At 26.3% G+C, this 17,190-nt stretch overlaps 2 protein-coding genes across 3 annotated transcripts; one reads left to right on the top strand and one right to left on the bottom strand.

Moving 5' to 3' along the window:
* The first annotated feature begins 6,534 nt into the window (after positions 1–6,534).
* On the top strand, positions 6,535–10,909 carry LOC114122565 (peroxisomal membrane protein PEX13). Of its 2 annotated transcripts, XM_027985247.2 has the most exons (6): positions 6,535–6,777; positions 6,836–6,928; positions 7,013–7,321; positions 8,428–8,675; positions 8,751–8,978; positions 9,951–10,909. In XM_027985247.2, exons 2-6 carry the CDS (start codon positions 6,906–6,908, stop codon positions 10,328–10,330), a joined length of 1,188 nt encoding a protein of 395 aa, XP_027841048.2. In that variant the 5' UTR covers positions 6,535–6,777; positions 6,836–6,905; the 3' UTR covers positions 10,331–10,909. The 2 variants fall into 2 exon arrangements, with proteins under 2 accessions (XP_027841048.2, XP_027841047.2); XM_027985246.2 differs by having other exon boundaries at positions 6,535–6,928.
* Positions 10,910–12,788: 1,879 nt separating this feature from the next.
* LOC114122566 (40S ribosomal protein S7-like) lies at positions 12,789–17,029 on the bottom strand. The gene is made up of 5 exons (XM_027985248.2): positions 16,862–17,029; positions 16,140–16,313; positions 15,368–15,549; positions 14,866–15,016; positions 12,789–12,908 (listed from the first exon to the last, which is right to left on the bottom strand). The coding sequence occupies exons 2-5, from the start codon at positions 16,311–16,313 to the stop codon at positions 12,831–12,833; spliced, it is 585 nt and encodes a 194-aa protein (XP_027841049.1). The 5' UTR covers positions 16,862–17,029; the 3' UTR covers positions 12,789–12,830.
* Between the last annotated feature and the right edge of the window lie 161 nt (positions 17,030–17,190).

A 17,190-nucleotide genomic window follows, 5' to 3' on the forward strand; every position in this document is an offset into this window, starting at 1 on the left:
AATATTTATGGGGGATGTATGTATATTGTATATACTTAAGTGAAGAACTGAAGAATTTAAAATATAAAATAGGTAACTTCTGATTTCTAATATTATTGGTATTTAATATTTATACTAAAATTAATCTGACTTAACAGAAAAGGGTCATCAATCTTATTGTTTTGAATTTTGATTAAAAATTGTACATCTTCTTTCTTGAAGAGAATACGGGTTTAATAAGTTTAAAATATTTTAGTAACTAGAATGAGAAGGTCCTACAAAATTACATTTAAAACAGATAAAACGTAGAACTTTATTTTACACAAATTCTATTAAATTAATAAAGCTCATATTTTGAGTTCCTAGATTATTGAGGCATATTGTAAATGATATCTTACGAGAGATGTAAAAATACATTTAAGAGTGAAGGGGTCATACAAATTAGAACAATTACGCATTATAAAGCCTAAAATGGATAGGGCTTTATTTTTTGTAGATATTATATGTTTAGTAAAAAGAGTTTAGAATCAAAAGAGATCCCAAGATCTTTAACCAGACAGCAGCAGAATATAAAAAATATAATATTAAGCAATTTATAGCTAAAGTTAAAATATTGGTTGGTTTTTTTTCAGAGAATGAAATAGTTTGACATTGCCACTTATTTAATTTTATGATATTTTATTGAAGTTATTAATATTATTAAGAGTTAATTAAATTTTTTATAAATTTTCAGCATCCGTTATAGTGATTTGATGTTTTTTTTAAATTGTTTGTGTTCTCAGGGAGTAGTAATATATTTTAGTAGTTAGGTAATGGAAAGAACAATATCATTAATAAAAAAATTAAATAAGAATGAAGAGAGGTGATCATCTTGAGGAACTCCGTAAATGATTATTATAGTATTGGATATGTAGTTTTAGATTCTGAACGAAGTGATGAATGTGTAGTTTTACAATGTGTGTTTTTTGTTTTTGTTTTTGTGTCCGTGTACAAGATAACTAGTCGAAATAATGCTTCAATTTAAAACTTCGGGGATGGTTTCCGATGGTAAAGTGAATATTCTTGGTGGCTGGTGCATTATAGAGATCAAAGTAAACATTTTCAAACAAAAAAATCGAGAAAAACAAAAAAAAAAGGTGACGGAAAAACGGAAATTTTTACGCAAACCCAATTTTTGACCAATTCGATTTTTTCTATATGGTTGCAACTCAAAACTAACCACTGTATATGGTATAGTAATGGTAGGATTTATTGATTTATATAATAAATAGTAATTTATCTTAAAACATATTTTTGAAAAGCTTTGGGGGGGCAAATGCCTTACAGGCGCCTATATGCCTAGTTTAATACATTGTTGTTAAGTAGTACTGATCCAAATTCCAATCACGTATTATACAGTCATATTAGTTATTAGGTAGCTATTTAAAACGTAAGCAGAAATTAATATTTAAGTTATTTGAAATTTGTTTACCAAATTAATATCTAAATAGTAAACAAATTATACTATTTTTTTAAAATACAACAATTATTTAGATTTGACTAATTATTTCCTCACAACGTTTTGTTGTTTGTATTTACTTTTTTGTATGCTCAATTATGCGATTATCAACATTAAATGTATACATAAGGTAATATTGTAATAATAAGGTATATGGGGCCATACCAAGCATAATAACCCCTTATTTGTTTTAAATTAAAGTATGTATTTATTAAAAATCCGATTTTTGGAGTTATTAAATATACTTATCTACTTCAAGACCTAATAATTTACTTAATAAAAAGTATATTAGAAATATAAAGAGATTAAAATATTAAATACCTACTGTAAGGACTAAGGAGAGTTCTATCACAATACAAACTTTTATTTTTCAAATAAAACCCTTATTCTTTTTTACAGTAAATTATTATGTAGATATTTTTTTTGAAAAATGTAATGTTTCTAGGTATTTAATTCAAATTAATAGTATTATTTAAATTTTAAAGTTTTTATATTAATGATAATAGTCCTTACGCAGTTACACTCCTTAAGTAATTAACTACTAGTTGGATAATCGATATTTTTGTACATTGAAATATTCCAAAAAAATATTCTGAGAACATTGTCAGCAAGTCAATTACATACTATTTTAATATGTTGGCTATCTGTTTCAGTGCACCTAAATTTTAATATAATTACATATATGTAATATATTATACTGAATATATTATATTCAGTTTTTGCCGTTTGGTGTACAATGTAACGTAAACAATATACAAATCAACAAAAATAATTTCTTGGAAAATATTATTTAATTTTTAAAATTAAAATTCTTTGACCTGAAAATTTAATACAAGGTTAATTGCAACAAACATTTTTTTCAATATGTTCCGCATATAATAATAATTAGGCAGGTACCTTTAAAAATAACAAGTACTACTTATCTACCTAATAACACGCACGTCGTACATTAATAATTATAGAAGTTTGCATCTTGTCATAGGGTTATATATATGACGAAATTCGGGAGAGATTCTACAATTATCACTCTCATAACTTTATGCGCCCGTTTGTTTAATGAGTTCTTATTTTATGAATTTTCTATACCTATTGTAGTATTATTATAGGTAGGTACTCAAGAGTTTATTCCTATTCCCTAATAATTCTCTTTTTTATAATTCTATTTTAATATCGTTATTATGCTAAAACTATTGTTATTGCTTATTTGTTGGTTAACTGATATCCAAAGATTGAAAACTCCTTTATAAAATACTTTAAATTAGAATATTTAATCACGTCACTTACGATTTATTGTGTGTTAATTAATGATATAATTTTAATTTTTCTCAATATGTCATTAAAATTGCTTATAATATAAATATAAAATACTAATTAAATATTTCAAATGAAACCTGAATTTCAAAATCCAAAACTCTTATTTAGAGTAAAATCCGAATATTCGATATCGAAATCCAAGAAACCGAATTTTTGAACTTTGGTTAATTCAGATTTTTTTTATCTACTAATAATACTCGTAAATATAATGGTCTTTTAGAAAATCGTAGCGTATTAGGATGTCATTGAAGAGGGAGAATGGGAGATGTAACTAAAATGTTCGATACTCAAACTAACCAAAATTTTATTACCTACTAATAAATCCGTCACTGTAAAGAATACATACCTAAATTTAGGTACCTACTTCACCATCCTTTAATAGAACACAAATTTACCTACATAAATTATTATATATATTACCTGATTTATAAAAGTGAAATAGCTAAGCTTTTTAGTAATAACACTAATAACTATAAGTAATAGGTCATTAATATAAGTATTAAGTAGGTATCTTCAATATAGTTAATAAATATTTCAACGGTAAGATAATATATTATATTTATAATTATTCTTGCCAAGAGTGTCTTGGTAAATCAGTAGCTTAGCCAGCAACTAAATTCGGGTAACAATTTTTAAAATCTATTTATATGCTTTATTCTTATACTGCGTATACGAGTATGCATATAGGTATAGCAATATTTTTTTAAGCAACTTCCAATATATTTAAATATAATGTTTAAAATGATTTCATAATAATTATTTATGTTACTTGCTATGAGCAAACGCAAACTTGATTCAAGAATAAAAAGGTCGATTATTATAGAAAACGAATTACAATATAAACTATTAAAAACTATAAACACAGACTTTATAGGTATAATCTGCGAATGTAGCAGGAAAATATTAAGCTTCGAAAATAACAATAAGTATGAATTAATGAAATAATGAATAGGTAGGTAAAGTTTTTCAATAGAATAACTTTACTAACGCAGAATTACAAGAATTAGACTGAAACAAACTTAGAAATATGAATTACACTTATGGAATTATGGGTCTTGAACTTTGAAGTGTAATAATCTGAACATCATTAACTTGTTTAAACAACTTTGACTGTTAAAGCTTCTTTCTATCTTAAAAGTTGCATTATTGAGAGTTACTTTAAGTTTTGATCTATGTTGTATAATATTTGATCTTGTGATCATATTTATTAACAGTAGGTAAAGCTGGTATTTAAGATTTTAGAGAGTTTCATATGATTTCATACTTACGAAACGATACCTAAGGGGCTAAGTTATTGAAAAAATCAAATCTAATTACATAGAATTTATTTTAATTTAAAATAGACTGTTAACTAAAATAAATGAATAATATAACATACCTACATAAATCGAAACTTAAACTCACTCTCAATAAGTCAATTTTTAAGATACAAAGAATTGAAAGAAAAAAGCGGTTTGTGCGGGTACCGCTCTGCTGTATATTAGGTGCCGTGTAGATCACTATTATAAATTATAGGAGTGTTAAATATTTGAATCCAATGATAGTTATCATTGTATACGAAAAACGATTCTTAGCGAAGATGATTTGTCAGCCTAGGATATAATTTCCAGTGGTTGGTGAAAAAGGTGGTTTTTGTTTTAATGGCCTGAATACACCAAAGTTTAAGTTCTTTTATAATTACTGTAAGCTAAATTTATGAAAAATCTTGTATTAAATTTTCAACTCTTAGCTACTTATGCAAAAATTTTTATGAATTATACCTACAAAATAATTTTCAATCATTCATGATTTTGACGAATTTTTGTCAATATTTGAACTTCAAATGCTAATAAAAAAAAATTGTGCATATGTATTCTTATAATTTTTTAATCACTGTAAGAATAATTTATGAGAAACTTTGTATTAAATTTTCAAGTATTTATTGGGCCAAAACTATTTTATCGACACTTCAAAAAAATTTTTCAGAAAAATTGAAAATTTCAGTTATCTATAAATAGCTCAAAAAAAGTCAAAATATTTTGAAAATTAAATTATCTAAAGAAAATTCCAATCTTAATAACTGGTGAAATTTTCAGGTATCTATGACTTAAATTTTTTGAATTTTAACAAATATTTAAAATCGTTTGAGGATAAATTGTTATCGTTACGATATTTCGTAAAAATTTAAAATTCAAACGCACTTAAAATATTTCCTATAATGATACTTCGAGTTTTCTCCATAGATACTTGAAGGAAAACTTATGGAAAACTTAGTGTTGTATTTTTAATCATTAGTTATTTACACAATAAAATTTTATGATTTTTCAACTTCAAAATTACTTGCATATTTTCGCGTTTTCGACAGATTTCGTAAAAATTTGAACTATAAACGCTTATAAAAAAAAATTGTGACTAACGATTTTTAATTTTTTTTAGCTACAATAATAAAAACTAGTAAGGAACCTTGTATTTAATTTTCAAGTTTTTTTGGTCATCCAAAATTTTTTTATCGACACTTCAAAAAAAAAATCTCATAAAAATCGATAATTTCAGTGGTCTATAAATAACTCAAAAAAAGTCAACATTTTTTTAAAATTTAACTGTATATAGATAACACTAACATAAAAATTTGGTGAACATTTTAAGTATTTACAATGATTAGTTTTTGAGTTACAACCATATAAAAAAATCGATTTGGTCGAAAACTGGTTTTGCGTAAAAATTCCCGTTTTTCCGTCACTTTTTTTTTTGTTTTTCTCGATTTTTTTGAAAACTGTTGGAAAATGTTTACTTTTGACCTCTATAATACACCAGCCACCAAGGATATTCACTTTGCCGTCGGAAACCACCCCCAAAGTTTGAAATTGAAGCATTATTTCGACTAGTTATCCTGTACACAGACACAAAAACAAAAAAACATACATCATTGTAAAATCAATACATTCATCACTTCGTTCAGAATCTAAAAGTTTATGAAATTAATTAATTTAAAAAATAATTTAATTAAAATTCTAACTCAAAAAGGGTATTAAAAAAATCCTAATTTTTCAAAAATACACAAGAGTAATATTAAATCCTTTATGCAATAATGAACCCACGAATGAAATGTAGGGTCATACATTTGGAATATTTTCTGTTACCTTTATCACTGATTAGTGATTACCTATAAATAATACGTAATGAAGATTACTTGTTGTTCTGAATTTTAAAACAATAGTATATTATTAAATACACATTGTATAATTTGTATATATTCACATAGGTATACATTTAAAAACTTCTATAATATACTTATTACTCAGTAAAATATAGGTGTATGGTGTAAATACAAAAAATACCTATAGGTATAGTTTGTTACGTTTTGACGAAAAGTAGACCAATAATTCCCATAGGCGCCTATTGGGGGGCAAGATTTTTGCTCACTTGTTGTTCATAAACTATTGCATATTTAATATTATTATCTTACATTCGAAAAAAAAATTGTTGACCCCCCATCCTAAAATTTTACCTATGCGCGCCCGTTGACCATGGTAACTTCTCTTGTAGTCCCGTAACCGTTCAATCGGAAGACGGAAGTAGAATTAATGGTATTCGAACAGTGGACACCTCCATTGGTGGTTACTTGGTTGAAAATCTTTCGGTAACCACGGTTTTGTTAACTCTTTCGTGGTCTGAGTTGGTGTAATATTTATATATATATTTGTAATATTTATCTATTGGCTATTATTGATAATGTGGAGTGAAGACGCAGTAAGTAGTTGTACTACTCACCACGATTAGCACGATTTGCTTACTACTCACTGATCGTCATGCTATCACAATTCATATTATTCACATAATCACATTTCACCGTGTCACTGTCCGATTTCTTTGATTTTTCTTCAAAAATTTTAGTAATAATAATATACTCGTACTATATTCTTTAGTACTTTAAGTACTTATAACACTAATTTCCATTGACACTTCTATTTTAAATCTACTACTGTTGTACCTGTAAAACCGTACAGGTATTGCGTTCTATCCGATATTCGATCGACTTTACACATGTTTGTATTATTCTTTTAGTGGTGTCGAAATTAATCGCTTTCTCGTGTTGTTAAGATTTCTACTAAGCTAAGAAACTAATCTGGAAATCATGACTGACAATGACTTTGAATTGTAAGCATCTTTTAGTTGTATATTTTATTATCATTGTTAATGCGACAAAAATATTCACGTTAACATTGACATTTATTTTTTTAGCAAGAAAATTTCACAAAATCAACTGTTACAAAATATACCAACTAGTGCTGTAGGGCCAGGCAGAGTTGCTCCACCAATTACCACAACTTCTCCACCTTTAGTGACAAATCCTAATAATCTTGCCAACCAGAGAACCCAGAGAAGATATTTGCCGAACTTGCCAACACAATATGGGTATACACCTAATTTAAATGCATACGGAGGAGCGTACAATAGCTATCCATATAGAGGAATGCCTAGCTTGAACATGGGTGGATTCAATCCTTATGGTACATATGGGCAACCAACAAATGGTCAATACCGAGATCCGTGAGTAAACAGAACATAGAAAAAATTTTTTTTAATTCTTCAACTATTCATTGACTAGTTTTTTTCAATAGTACCTATATACATTATTATCTATTAGGTAATTAACTATGTATTAATTATATGTATAGTGGTGCCAAACCTTTTTTAAATCACTGAGGTAAACTCTTTTTTGGGTACCAACCCATTCACCCACGACCACTCTTTCAGCGTAGAGATTTGACGACTGAATTCAATTAATTGGTGCAATACTATTGTCTATAATTCTGTATATTATTTAGTATTTATACTATGTATGTAATACCTATAATAGGCCAAGCAGTCACTCACCTACCCACCACCTAAAAAAGTTCTGGAATATTAACCCCACAAGTCATATGTGTCCTGTGCCACTGTTTATAAATAAATTTGTAAATGTTTTGATAACCCATATTGAGTTATTATTATACACCTAATCATTAAATTTTCATATTCTTCAATGTTGGTAACATTCTCTATTTCATTCCATTATATCTTTTCTAAATATAATAATCCCTTTGATCCAGTGGCGTATTTACGGGGGGGGGGATATGGGGGATAGATCCCCCCTTGGTCTTTTTTTTTACTAGTAAGTTTAATAATGTTGGTAAGTGTAACTCCCCACCGACGAGGAAATTATGTTTTCCAACGTATACCTATCCCCCCCTGGACAAAATCCTAAATACGCCACTGTTTTGATCACATAGCCTGCGATTATAACGAATAACGACAATGAGTTATATTCTATGGGCACTAATTAAAGTTAATTTATCTTACATGTTCTAGATTATTAAGTATTTATTATTTATCTCTGTGACTCTATTATTATTTAATATGTCAATAGTTTTTATATTGAATTTGAGCTTGTAATTTTTTTAATATTTTGTGTTTGAGACATATTCTATACTAATAAAAACAAAACAAATTAATAGTAGTTGTAGTTCATATTTATATTTTACTTGACTTGTTATATACAAAAACAATTCTATTTTGATAAGCTAATTGGACAATTTATGTATTTATAACAGGGTGTATTATTATTTATATTGATGTTTATACCTACACTTATATTTCATTTTATATTCTTATAGAATTGTTAATGCAGCAGCTGAAAGTTCTCGTCCAGCTTTTGAATCAATACAGGCTGTTGTTCAATCGTTTAACTCAGTCAGTATGATGTTAGAATCTACATTTACTGCAATGCACATGTCTTTTCAAGCATTATTAAGTGTAGCTGAGAATTTTACTCGTCTAAAAATGTTTATGATGAAATTGTATTCTACTATTGTGTCATTCAAACTTGCTCGTTGGTTTTTAACAAAGCTTTTCTATCTTTTAAGTAAGTGAATTATAATTTATTAATTATAACTATTAAAAAAACTTATAAATAATGTTTTCTTAATATTTTACTTAGGAATGGTAAGAGGAGGTAAAGGATCAAATGCTGAAGAAGATGTGTGGACAGCTTTATCATCTACAGATCATAATCAAACAATTCCATCTGATGGACGATCATGGCCATTAGTAGTTTTTTCTGGACTTCTAGTTGCTACGCCATATTTTGTATACAAATTACTCAATTCAGTAACACCAGGACCTGCCTCAGCTAACTCTAGTGTTCCTAACACTCTACCTTCTAACAGTTAGTAGGACTTTCATTCTGTAGAATGAATATTAGTATATATTTTATATTTACCTTCTATATCAGATTTTTGGGGAGTATGCAGGTATAGCTGTCCCCTCAGAAGCATAATCAGTAGTACAAAAGTATAATTTATAATTTTGTGGAGTAAGATTTAAACGACAAAATATAAAAACCATTAGGTATTCTTTTTAAAATACATTAAGAAGACATCTTATACATGTATGACATAGCAAATTTTCGTTCACCAGATTCAAAAGTATGCTGTTTTGATATTAGAGTAAATTGACCTATGATATAATTTAAAGGTAAGATTATTATCTAGGGCCCCATATACCATTTTATTAATATTATTATTTTTAAGTAAGTTATGATCATTTTAAAATATAGAATTTCAAAAAGGTCATAACTTAAAAATAATAATATTAATAAAAGGCTATGTAGGAACCTATACTCCAACCCACATGAGAGACTACTTCTGGGCGGCCACCAAAATTTGTCCATTCTCGCTCATTCCCACCACTAAACTCTCCAAAACACTGGCTGCCGTCAACGCGCGCCACCTACACCTTCGCCACTCTGCCTCTGCCCTCCTATTTGTATGTGCGAAGTAGTAGTGCTCTCTCTTGGGCTGGAGTATAGATAATAATCTTACCTTTTAATTATATAATAGGTCAATTCACTCTAATATCAAAACTAACAGCATACTTTAGAATCTGGTGAATAAAATTTGCTATGTGTACGTGTGTAAGACGGAGACAACACATGCGGTTACGACGTCCTCTTAAGTAAATAATTTAAATTAAATTAAATTAAAATAAAATAATAATTAAAATGTTTAAGGGCGGGGATCATAAACTTTAATTAATTTTTTGCTCCCTTAAATTTTTTTCTAAGTGCTGTCTATGTTTATTCTAACAATTGTTAATAGTTATTATCAATGTTCATACTATTTTTCACCATGGTTTACAGCATCAATTGGTGTTGCACAATATGATTGGAGTGATGTGGATCCAAGAACTATTCCCTTGGTGAAAGGAAAGTCTTATTTGACATCCGAAGAACATTTAGAATCGGCTAAGCAAACTGGATGGCTCCTTGTTGATAACAGAGATGGAAAACGGGGATATGTACCTTATAGTGCTTTTCAGACACGCAAACCTAATAATAACCCAGTAGTGTCTAAGGTACCAGGTACATCTAATCCAAGTGCAGATCTTGCACCATCAAATTTAGTTCATGGACAAGTGAAACCTAAATTGTCAACTCCAATCACTGATGTCCATGGTAATCCAATACCTTTACCACATCCATCGGTGAATTGTGATGAATCCAACATTGGTGAGCAGTAATAGTAAAAAAATAATTTTTTTATAATTATTAGTTACATGTTTGTTAAATGTTCTGACAATATCATACATGTACTAAAAAAAAGTATTATAAAAATCTGAAAAAGTAATAGGAATTTTCTGAATATGTTAAAGTAGACATACAATTTTTATGGGTAATATTTTTTTATTTTATTTTAAAATTTTACTGTTATCATGTCTGAAACATATAACTCAACAATGATATAAATGTATATCATGTTTTTGGTAAGGTTCCACATTATACTTGTAAATATTTTTTTATTTAACATTTAGACATTCATTCCATATTTATTTTTTATGGGAATAGATAAATTGTTATAAGACTCGTTTTAAATTTAAAACGTAAATATTGTTATTTTTATTTTTAGTACGAAATAAAATTGTATTCGTGTATGATATTTATATGTATATCAACATTTTAAAAGATAGATATATTATTTTGAACAGTAATATTATATTACTATGTTACATTTATGCTTTTAATTGTTATTAAGAACACTTTTATAAACTATAATGTACTACATTTTGAAAATAAGATAATGGAATTCTTGGTTTTGTTAATCGACTTTTTATATTTTTGAAATTAAAAATTAATTCCATGTTTTTCAATATGAAAACATTTGGGATAAAACAGTTATATTTAAACCTGACTTTAAAACTCTTGACAACTATATTTCTAATTAACTCAAACATATAAGTATACCCGACAACTTAAAATAGAAATCCAAATATTCAGCTACTGATAATCATAATTATTGCAATGATATTGTTATGTACTGAAATTCTTTCTTGGATTAATATTAGTTACTTGGTAGTTTTAGAATTCACAGTTCTCATATTTAGTGTGTTTTCTAGTAGGAAATTCACAGTAGGTATTTTATTTATTATTAAGAAAGGTAATAATCGTCAGGAAAATTGGAATATTTACAGAGCATCAGTTTTCAATAGTTATTGTTCTTTAGTTATAGATCTAAAAGCAATAACTATAGAGACTACATTTTCATAAAATATTTAAGTTTTAAAATGTTTTGCAGAGTTGCATGAAAAATTTAATGAATATAAAATAGTTAATTATTTATAAATTGCAAATTACACAATCAACTTAAAACGCAACCATAGTTTTTTTTAAAGTAAAGCAATAAAAATAATGATTAGTTAACCATTTATACTAATAGCAAAAAATAAAGATGGTATTCTAGTTATAGAACCAGAGAATATTTTAAAACAAGTATAATATAACTCTGAAAATCTTAAACTGATAAAGACAAAGGAAATAATACCACAAGACAGCAATGAATCTCTGATATGCCTAATTTTCAAAAAAAAGGTAATCATTAATTAATCTAAAACACTGGGTTTAAGGTAGGTACTATCGTTAATCATTCTTAAAACCTACAATGTATAAATTCAGCGTACGCCACGCCACTGTGTACAATCAATGAGTTATGTAATACTTTATAATTTGAGTATTGAGTGATACAAATTATTTGTATCTATCGTATTTAAAAGGAAAAAAAATGTTTATGACAGATATTATTTTTTCTTTGAACTTTTAGCTTATAACATTAAATAATATATTATTTGGTAACCATGTGTGCATGTCCATAAAAAATTATAACTAGAGAAAGATTTCTAGCATTTGCATAATATTTCATTTTTAATGAAAAATGGTATGACACAGAAACAAAATAGTTTCAATTTACAAAAATATTTTGATTAATTAAGTAGACACTGCTATACAGTTTCTACTCAGAATGTTTTAAAAGAGACGAGGGTTGAGCAGTATCTAGTATCTCGATACTGCTTTTTGAGTATCTTGCCCATAGAAATTGTTTTTCAACCTAGTACCGATAAATCATAAAATATACTTATATATGTCAATATATTATATATCTGTGATACACGTACATTGAATTGTTATTTACATCTGTGCCTGATAAGATATATGTAATTGTATATGTGTAGTGTTCTTTAAATGTGATAAAATTAATAGATTAGATTTTTACACAAACATTGTCGGCTATACAATTTTTTCGTGAACTGATAATTACTATGTTACTATACTAAAATATTTATTGTTTTTTGCTGAATAATTGTCAATTTCAATTATTTTCTTCGTTAATCTCATTACTCAATGAAGTAGCTATCCTAACAATAATAAACATAATTTAAAAAAAAAAAATCAAGATTAATTTTATTAAAATGTATCGAGTTTTATATCACTATACTCCAAAGCAAAGTACCCTCTTAACTAGTATCTCAATACTGCTTAATGAGTATCTTGCCCAACACTGTCTATGATTGTTATATATTTATATTCTAAAAATATAAATATATAATTTATTAAACTGTGACAAATTCTAAATTAATCGCAAAAACTAATTCACTTATCATATTATTTAATTTAGCTATTAGGACAAAAACAATAAAAATAAAAATGTAAAGTCGTAAAATCACGTTTTTATTAGATAAAAATAAGGATTTATAAATATGGTTCAGGAAATTCGAATGTAACTTCCCTGCCGGTCAGCTTTCTGTACACTGAAGCGAAAGTATCCACCTGTAACAATAAAAAAATATTTATAATATAATTTATTCTGAAAGACAGTATTGTAAATTTGTAGCATTCAACCAAGTTTCAATTTAAGATGTTTTTAACACAATTGTATCAACTAGATCCCAAACTGATTTATAATTGTTTTCTCATTTTCCATATGTTATTTATTTAGTTAATACTATGGTAATTGTTACTGACCAAAACCAAAGCATAGTTGAGTACAATTACAACTTCAGAAAACTGAGCATGGCGAAAACTAAAAAATTTTGTCAGACAATTGAATAATGTTTTAGAGAATTCTCTCAGTCAAAAAATGATAAAAATTAATGAGTCATTGCATTATTTAATTATACCTAATAAAATAACACTATGTAAAAAAGGCGGACAAGTGGGTATCAATTTGCTTAATAGGTGCCGAATAGGTCACTGTGATGGATGTATTAAATTTGACTTTAATGATATCTATATCATCAAATATGAAAAATTATTCAGGTGATACTAAGTATATTTATTTTCATCTAATAGTTTATGATATTGTTATTGAATTTTTGTGAAAACATTAGATTTAAAAATGCCATTATAATATAGTGCTATATAACCATGAATGATGTATCTTAGTTAATACAAAATAATAAACATTGTTAGTTTAAGTTTAAATATGCAAGTTTCACTATTTTGTTAACACTTGAGCTTTTAATTCTTTTAAAATAAATTGCCCATAAAATGTGACTTTAATCATATTTACATAACAATATCTATAGAAAAACTTATGCAACATCTTTTGTAAATGTTTCATAAAAAGAAACTGATCATATGGTTAACTTTTCAAGTATTTAATAGTTATTTTTTTAAATTATAACAAAGAATAAAACATCTTTTAAGGAATAATTATTTTAGGTTGTAAAATTTATTTATTACTAAATCTTAGATATAAGAAGAAAAATTATTATATCATTGAGTAATTTAAATACCAAAATATTTTGAAATTTTAAAAATGTTGTAGAAGTTCTAAAATTAAAAATAAAAAATATTTTCAATAAATTTTTGATATCTTTTAATTGATAAATGAATAATCTATGAGCCCCTGAATTCAATTTTCATAGCAAGCAAATTATTTATTGACATTTACAAAAAACTCTAAGAAATGGAAAACTTTGAATATCCAAAAGTATCTTAATCAAAACATAATATTTAAAATTATTTAATGTATGGATATTGATTATAAAAAAATTTAATGAACATTTCAAATATCTAGTTATTAGTTAACAATATAGCGCGGATGTTCATGCTCCATAAAACTTTAATATATCATTAAACAAATGTAAAAATATGCAGAAAAACATTAAATCTGCAATGAAATAGTAAATAATACGCATTTAAAATTTTAAGCAATTGCAAACTTTAAAACAAAAATAAAATGGATGAATATAAATTAAAAATTGATGTATTTGTATTAATCTTCCTTTATTACTGATTAAAGTAATTTAAAGTGCTTATATACAATTTCTAAAATAGTAATCGAAATAGATAATAATCTAATGTTAAATGTCAAGTTAAACCTAAAAATACCAAATATGTATTATTATGCACTAATAAAATATAAATATGATTTAAAAGAAGAATAAATCAAAATAAGCAAATATATGCGACATAATAATTTAGTTTTACATCCTAAAGTACAAATTAGATCAAATTTCCTAATCAAAACTACATTTCAACAACAAAAAACAAACAATACATAGCATTGCTTTACTCAAAATTGAAAATCAATCAAACTGAAAAAATAATGAGAAAGAAATACATTACCTACTTAATTTAATATTTTAAATATTGATTTAATTTAATGCGAAAGTAATAAAAAGATAATTATTTAAAATTAAATAAATATTGACTCATGTTAATGGTTAGGAAATTGAAATAATATACATAATAATTTATGAACTGAAAAATTATAAATTACCTTATGTTCAATGTTTGTTTGCTGAGTTTTGTCCAAATGTACTTTCATGACTTGTTTACCATCTAACTTCACACGAATGCGTTTGCCAACAATTTCAGCGGGGAATACCAAATCATCCAAAATAGCATCATAAACCCACGTTAGTGTACGGCTAAATGGATAATAATAATAAATTATTAATTTAAAATAAATAAAATAAAAAATAAATATTGGACAAGTTATCTTCTATAAATTATATAGCTTAAAATTTAAAATAACTTTTACTTTTAAATAATATGGTCAAATGTGATAAATATTTAAATCAATTATAATAAATTTATAAATAATAAGAAAAACAGATCTATGGACGTTTACAACTCATAAGCATATCATTACTACTTGTATTTATTAGTTGTTTTAATTCAACAAAAATTAGTCAAGCAAATTACATTTAATATTAATTACTAATAATATCTCAATAATACCTAATTGAAATGAAATGATACTAATTTAAATTTTATACCTTCTGGGGCGTTTTTGTTTGTTTTGAGTACGAGTTTTCCTTGTTGGCTTGGGCAAAATTTTTCGGTCACCAATGAAGACAACATGCTTACCACTAAATTTCTTTTCCAATTCTCTAACAAGACGAGCTTGAATTTTTTGGAACTGTGCTCTTTGTGGCATTGGCACATAAATAATTATACTCTAAAATATACAAATATAAATAATATTTAGTATAAATAAAATATTTAAATACAAAAAATAGATAAAGTAAAAATAAATAATGAATTAATATTTTTATGCTTAAAATATTTAAAGGTGTTAGACACATGGATCCCAAGAACTCTCAGAAAAGAACATTTTTGATTTAATTTTTATAATTCAATAATGTGGTAATTAGTGGCCTTTTCTTTTAATTTTAAATCCATAAATCCACATAATTTTAGCCTAAATCATAAATATAATTGGTAGGTATATATATAAAAAAAAATGTGAAGGCATACCTAAACCATATTGTATATTATAATATGAATAATATTATAATATCTACATATTCATATTAATACTTTTGAAATTTTGAATATGTAGAATTTAAATTACTTATAAATGCATTATTAAAAAGATAAAGTGCCAATAGTAAAGAACCTTTACTTTATATAATGTGTAATACACTGAATATTGAAGGAAATGTGTTACTAAGATTTTTGAACATATAGATTAGATAAACAGAACAACATGTAACGGTTTAGTAAAAACCTTGTTCAAACAGTAATTAATAAATCAATAAAACTTACCTTTTTGCCTAAAAGTTCAATTTCCTTAGCTTTTGTAATGTACAATTCACGGAGTTGAGCTTTCAAGTCACTATTGTTTTCCAATTCCAAAAGAGCTTGGGCAATGGACAATTCAAATTGATCAGGGCCAGCACTGCCCTTTTTAACAATTTTAGCTTGTGTTGGGATAGGCATCTACATGTAAATAATAATAATAAATTAAAGTTCATTATTTAAAGTATTTGGGCTTTAAAACAAAAGAGACATATATTAAACAAATACACATCAATTCATAACGTATGAACTACATTTTTTAAGTTCAATTACTAATAGGTAAATTAAATAGAATAACATACAAAATTCGAAATAAATATCGACAATTTTTAGCATTACTTTTGAATGTTCGTTATCAGAACAACTACTATCACTTAACCTAAGTATCGTGTTAATACACGCTACACGTTAGTTAGGTATAACCTAAATATCGTCCAAGTTCACAAATATTTGTAAAAAAAGAAAAGCATTTGAATAAACTGACCGACTTAATGGCATTTTATAATGACAATGAATATAAGAACTTTGGTCTCTATCAAAACTAATACAATTTCTCTGAACCAACGATTATTTAATCCAGTACATGCACGAAGCGACCGATAACTAACGCCGAGATGATTCAACAATTTAATTAACAACCCCAATTCAAATATAACAAGTAATAAGTACAGATTCACGATAATACATACCTTGGAGAACGCGTTAAGTCACGAAAGGATCGAAAGAACGACACAACAAATCGATGAGAAAATCCGAACTTCTCAAGCCATCACACGCACGTTCGAAAAGGAGAGAGACGACGGCAGTGCCGAGAATCGAGATAGCCTAACAACAGTCTTGCATACAGTCTGGCAAACTCATGAATATCAATCTGCAGAGCTGTGATATAGTGATTATACGTTTTTTAAGACTTCCAATTTCCATAAACGTATAATTGTAATTGATCATTTTTTTTTGATTATTAATACATACATAAGATAATTAAAATCTATACTGTTATTTTTTTTTATATATCTAT

This window comes from Aphis gossypii, chromosome 1, assembly GCF_020184175.1.
Source record: "Aphis gossypii isolate Hap1 chromosome 1, ASM2018417v2, whole genome shotgun sequence".
NCBI classification, from domain to species: Eukaryota; Metazoa; Arthropoda; class Insecta; order Hemiptera; family Aphididae; genus Aphis; species Aphis gossypii.

Excerpts from the sequence above, each read along its gene's own strand:
- LOC114122565 (XM_027985246.2), top strand. The coding sequence starts at position 6,906 with ATGACTGACAATGACTTTGAATT. Across the intron at positions 6,929-7,012 it reads ACTGACAATGACTTTGAATT|CAAGAAAATTTCACAAAATC; the intron begins GTAAGCATCTTT and ends TTATTTTTTTAG. Across the intron at positions 8,979-9,950 it reads TAACACTCTACCTTCTAACA|CATCAATTGGTGTTGCACAA; the intron begins GTTAGTAGGACT and ends CATGGTTTACAG.
- LOC114122566 (XM_027985248.2), bottom strand. The coding sequence starts at position 16,313 with ATGCCTATCCCAACACAAGCTAAAATTGTTAAAAAGGGCAGTGCTGGC. Across the intron at positions 15,017-15,367 it reads AAACAAAAACGCCCCAGAAG|CCGTACACTAACGTGGGTTT; the intron begins GTATAAAATTTA and ends TTATCCATTTAG. Across the intron at positions 12,909-14,865 it reads AAACAAACATTGAACATAAG|GTGGATACTTTCGCTTCAGT; the intron begins GTAATTTATAAT and ends TTATTGTTACAG.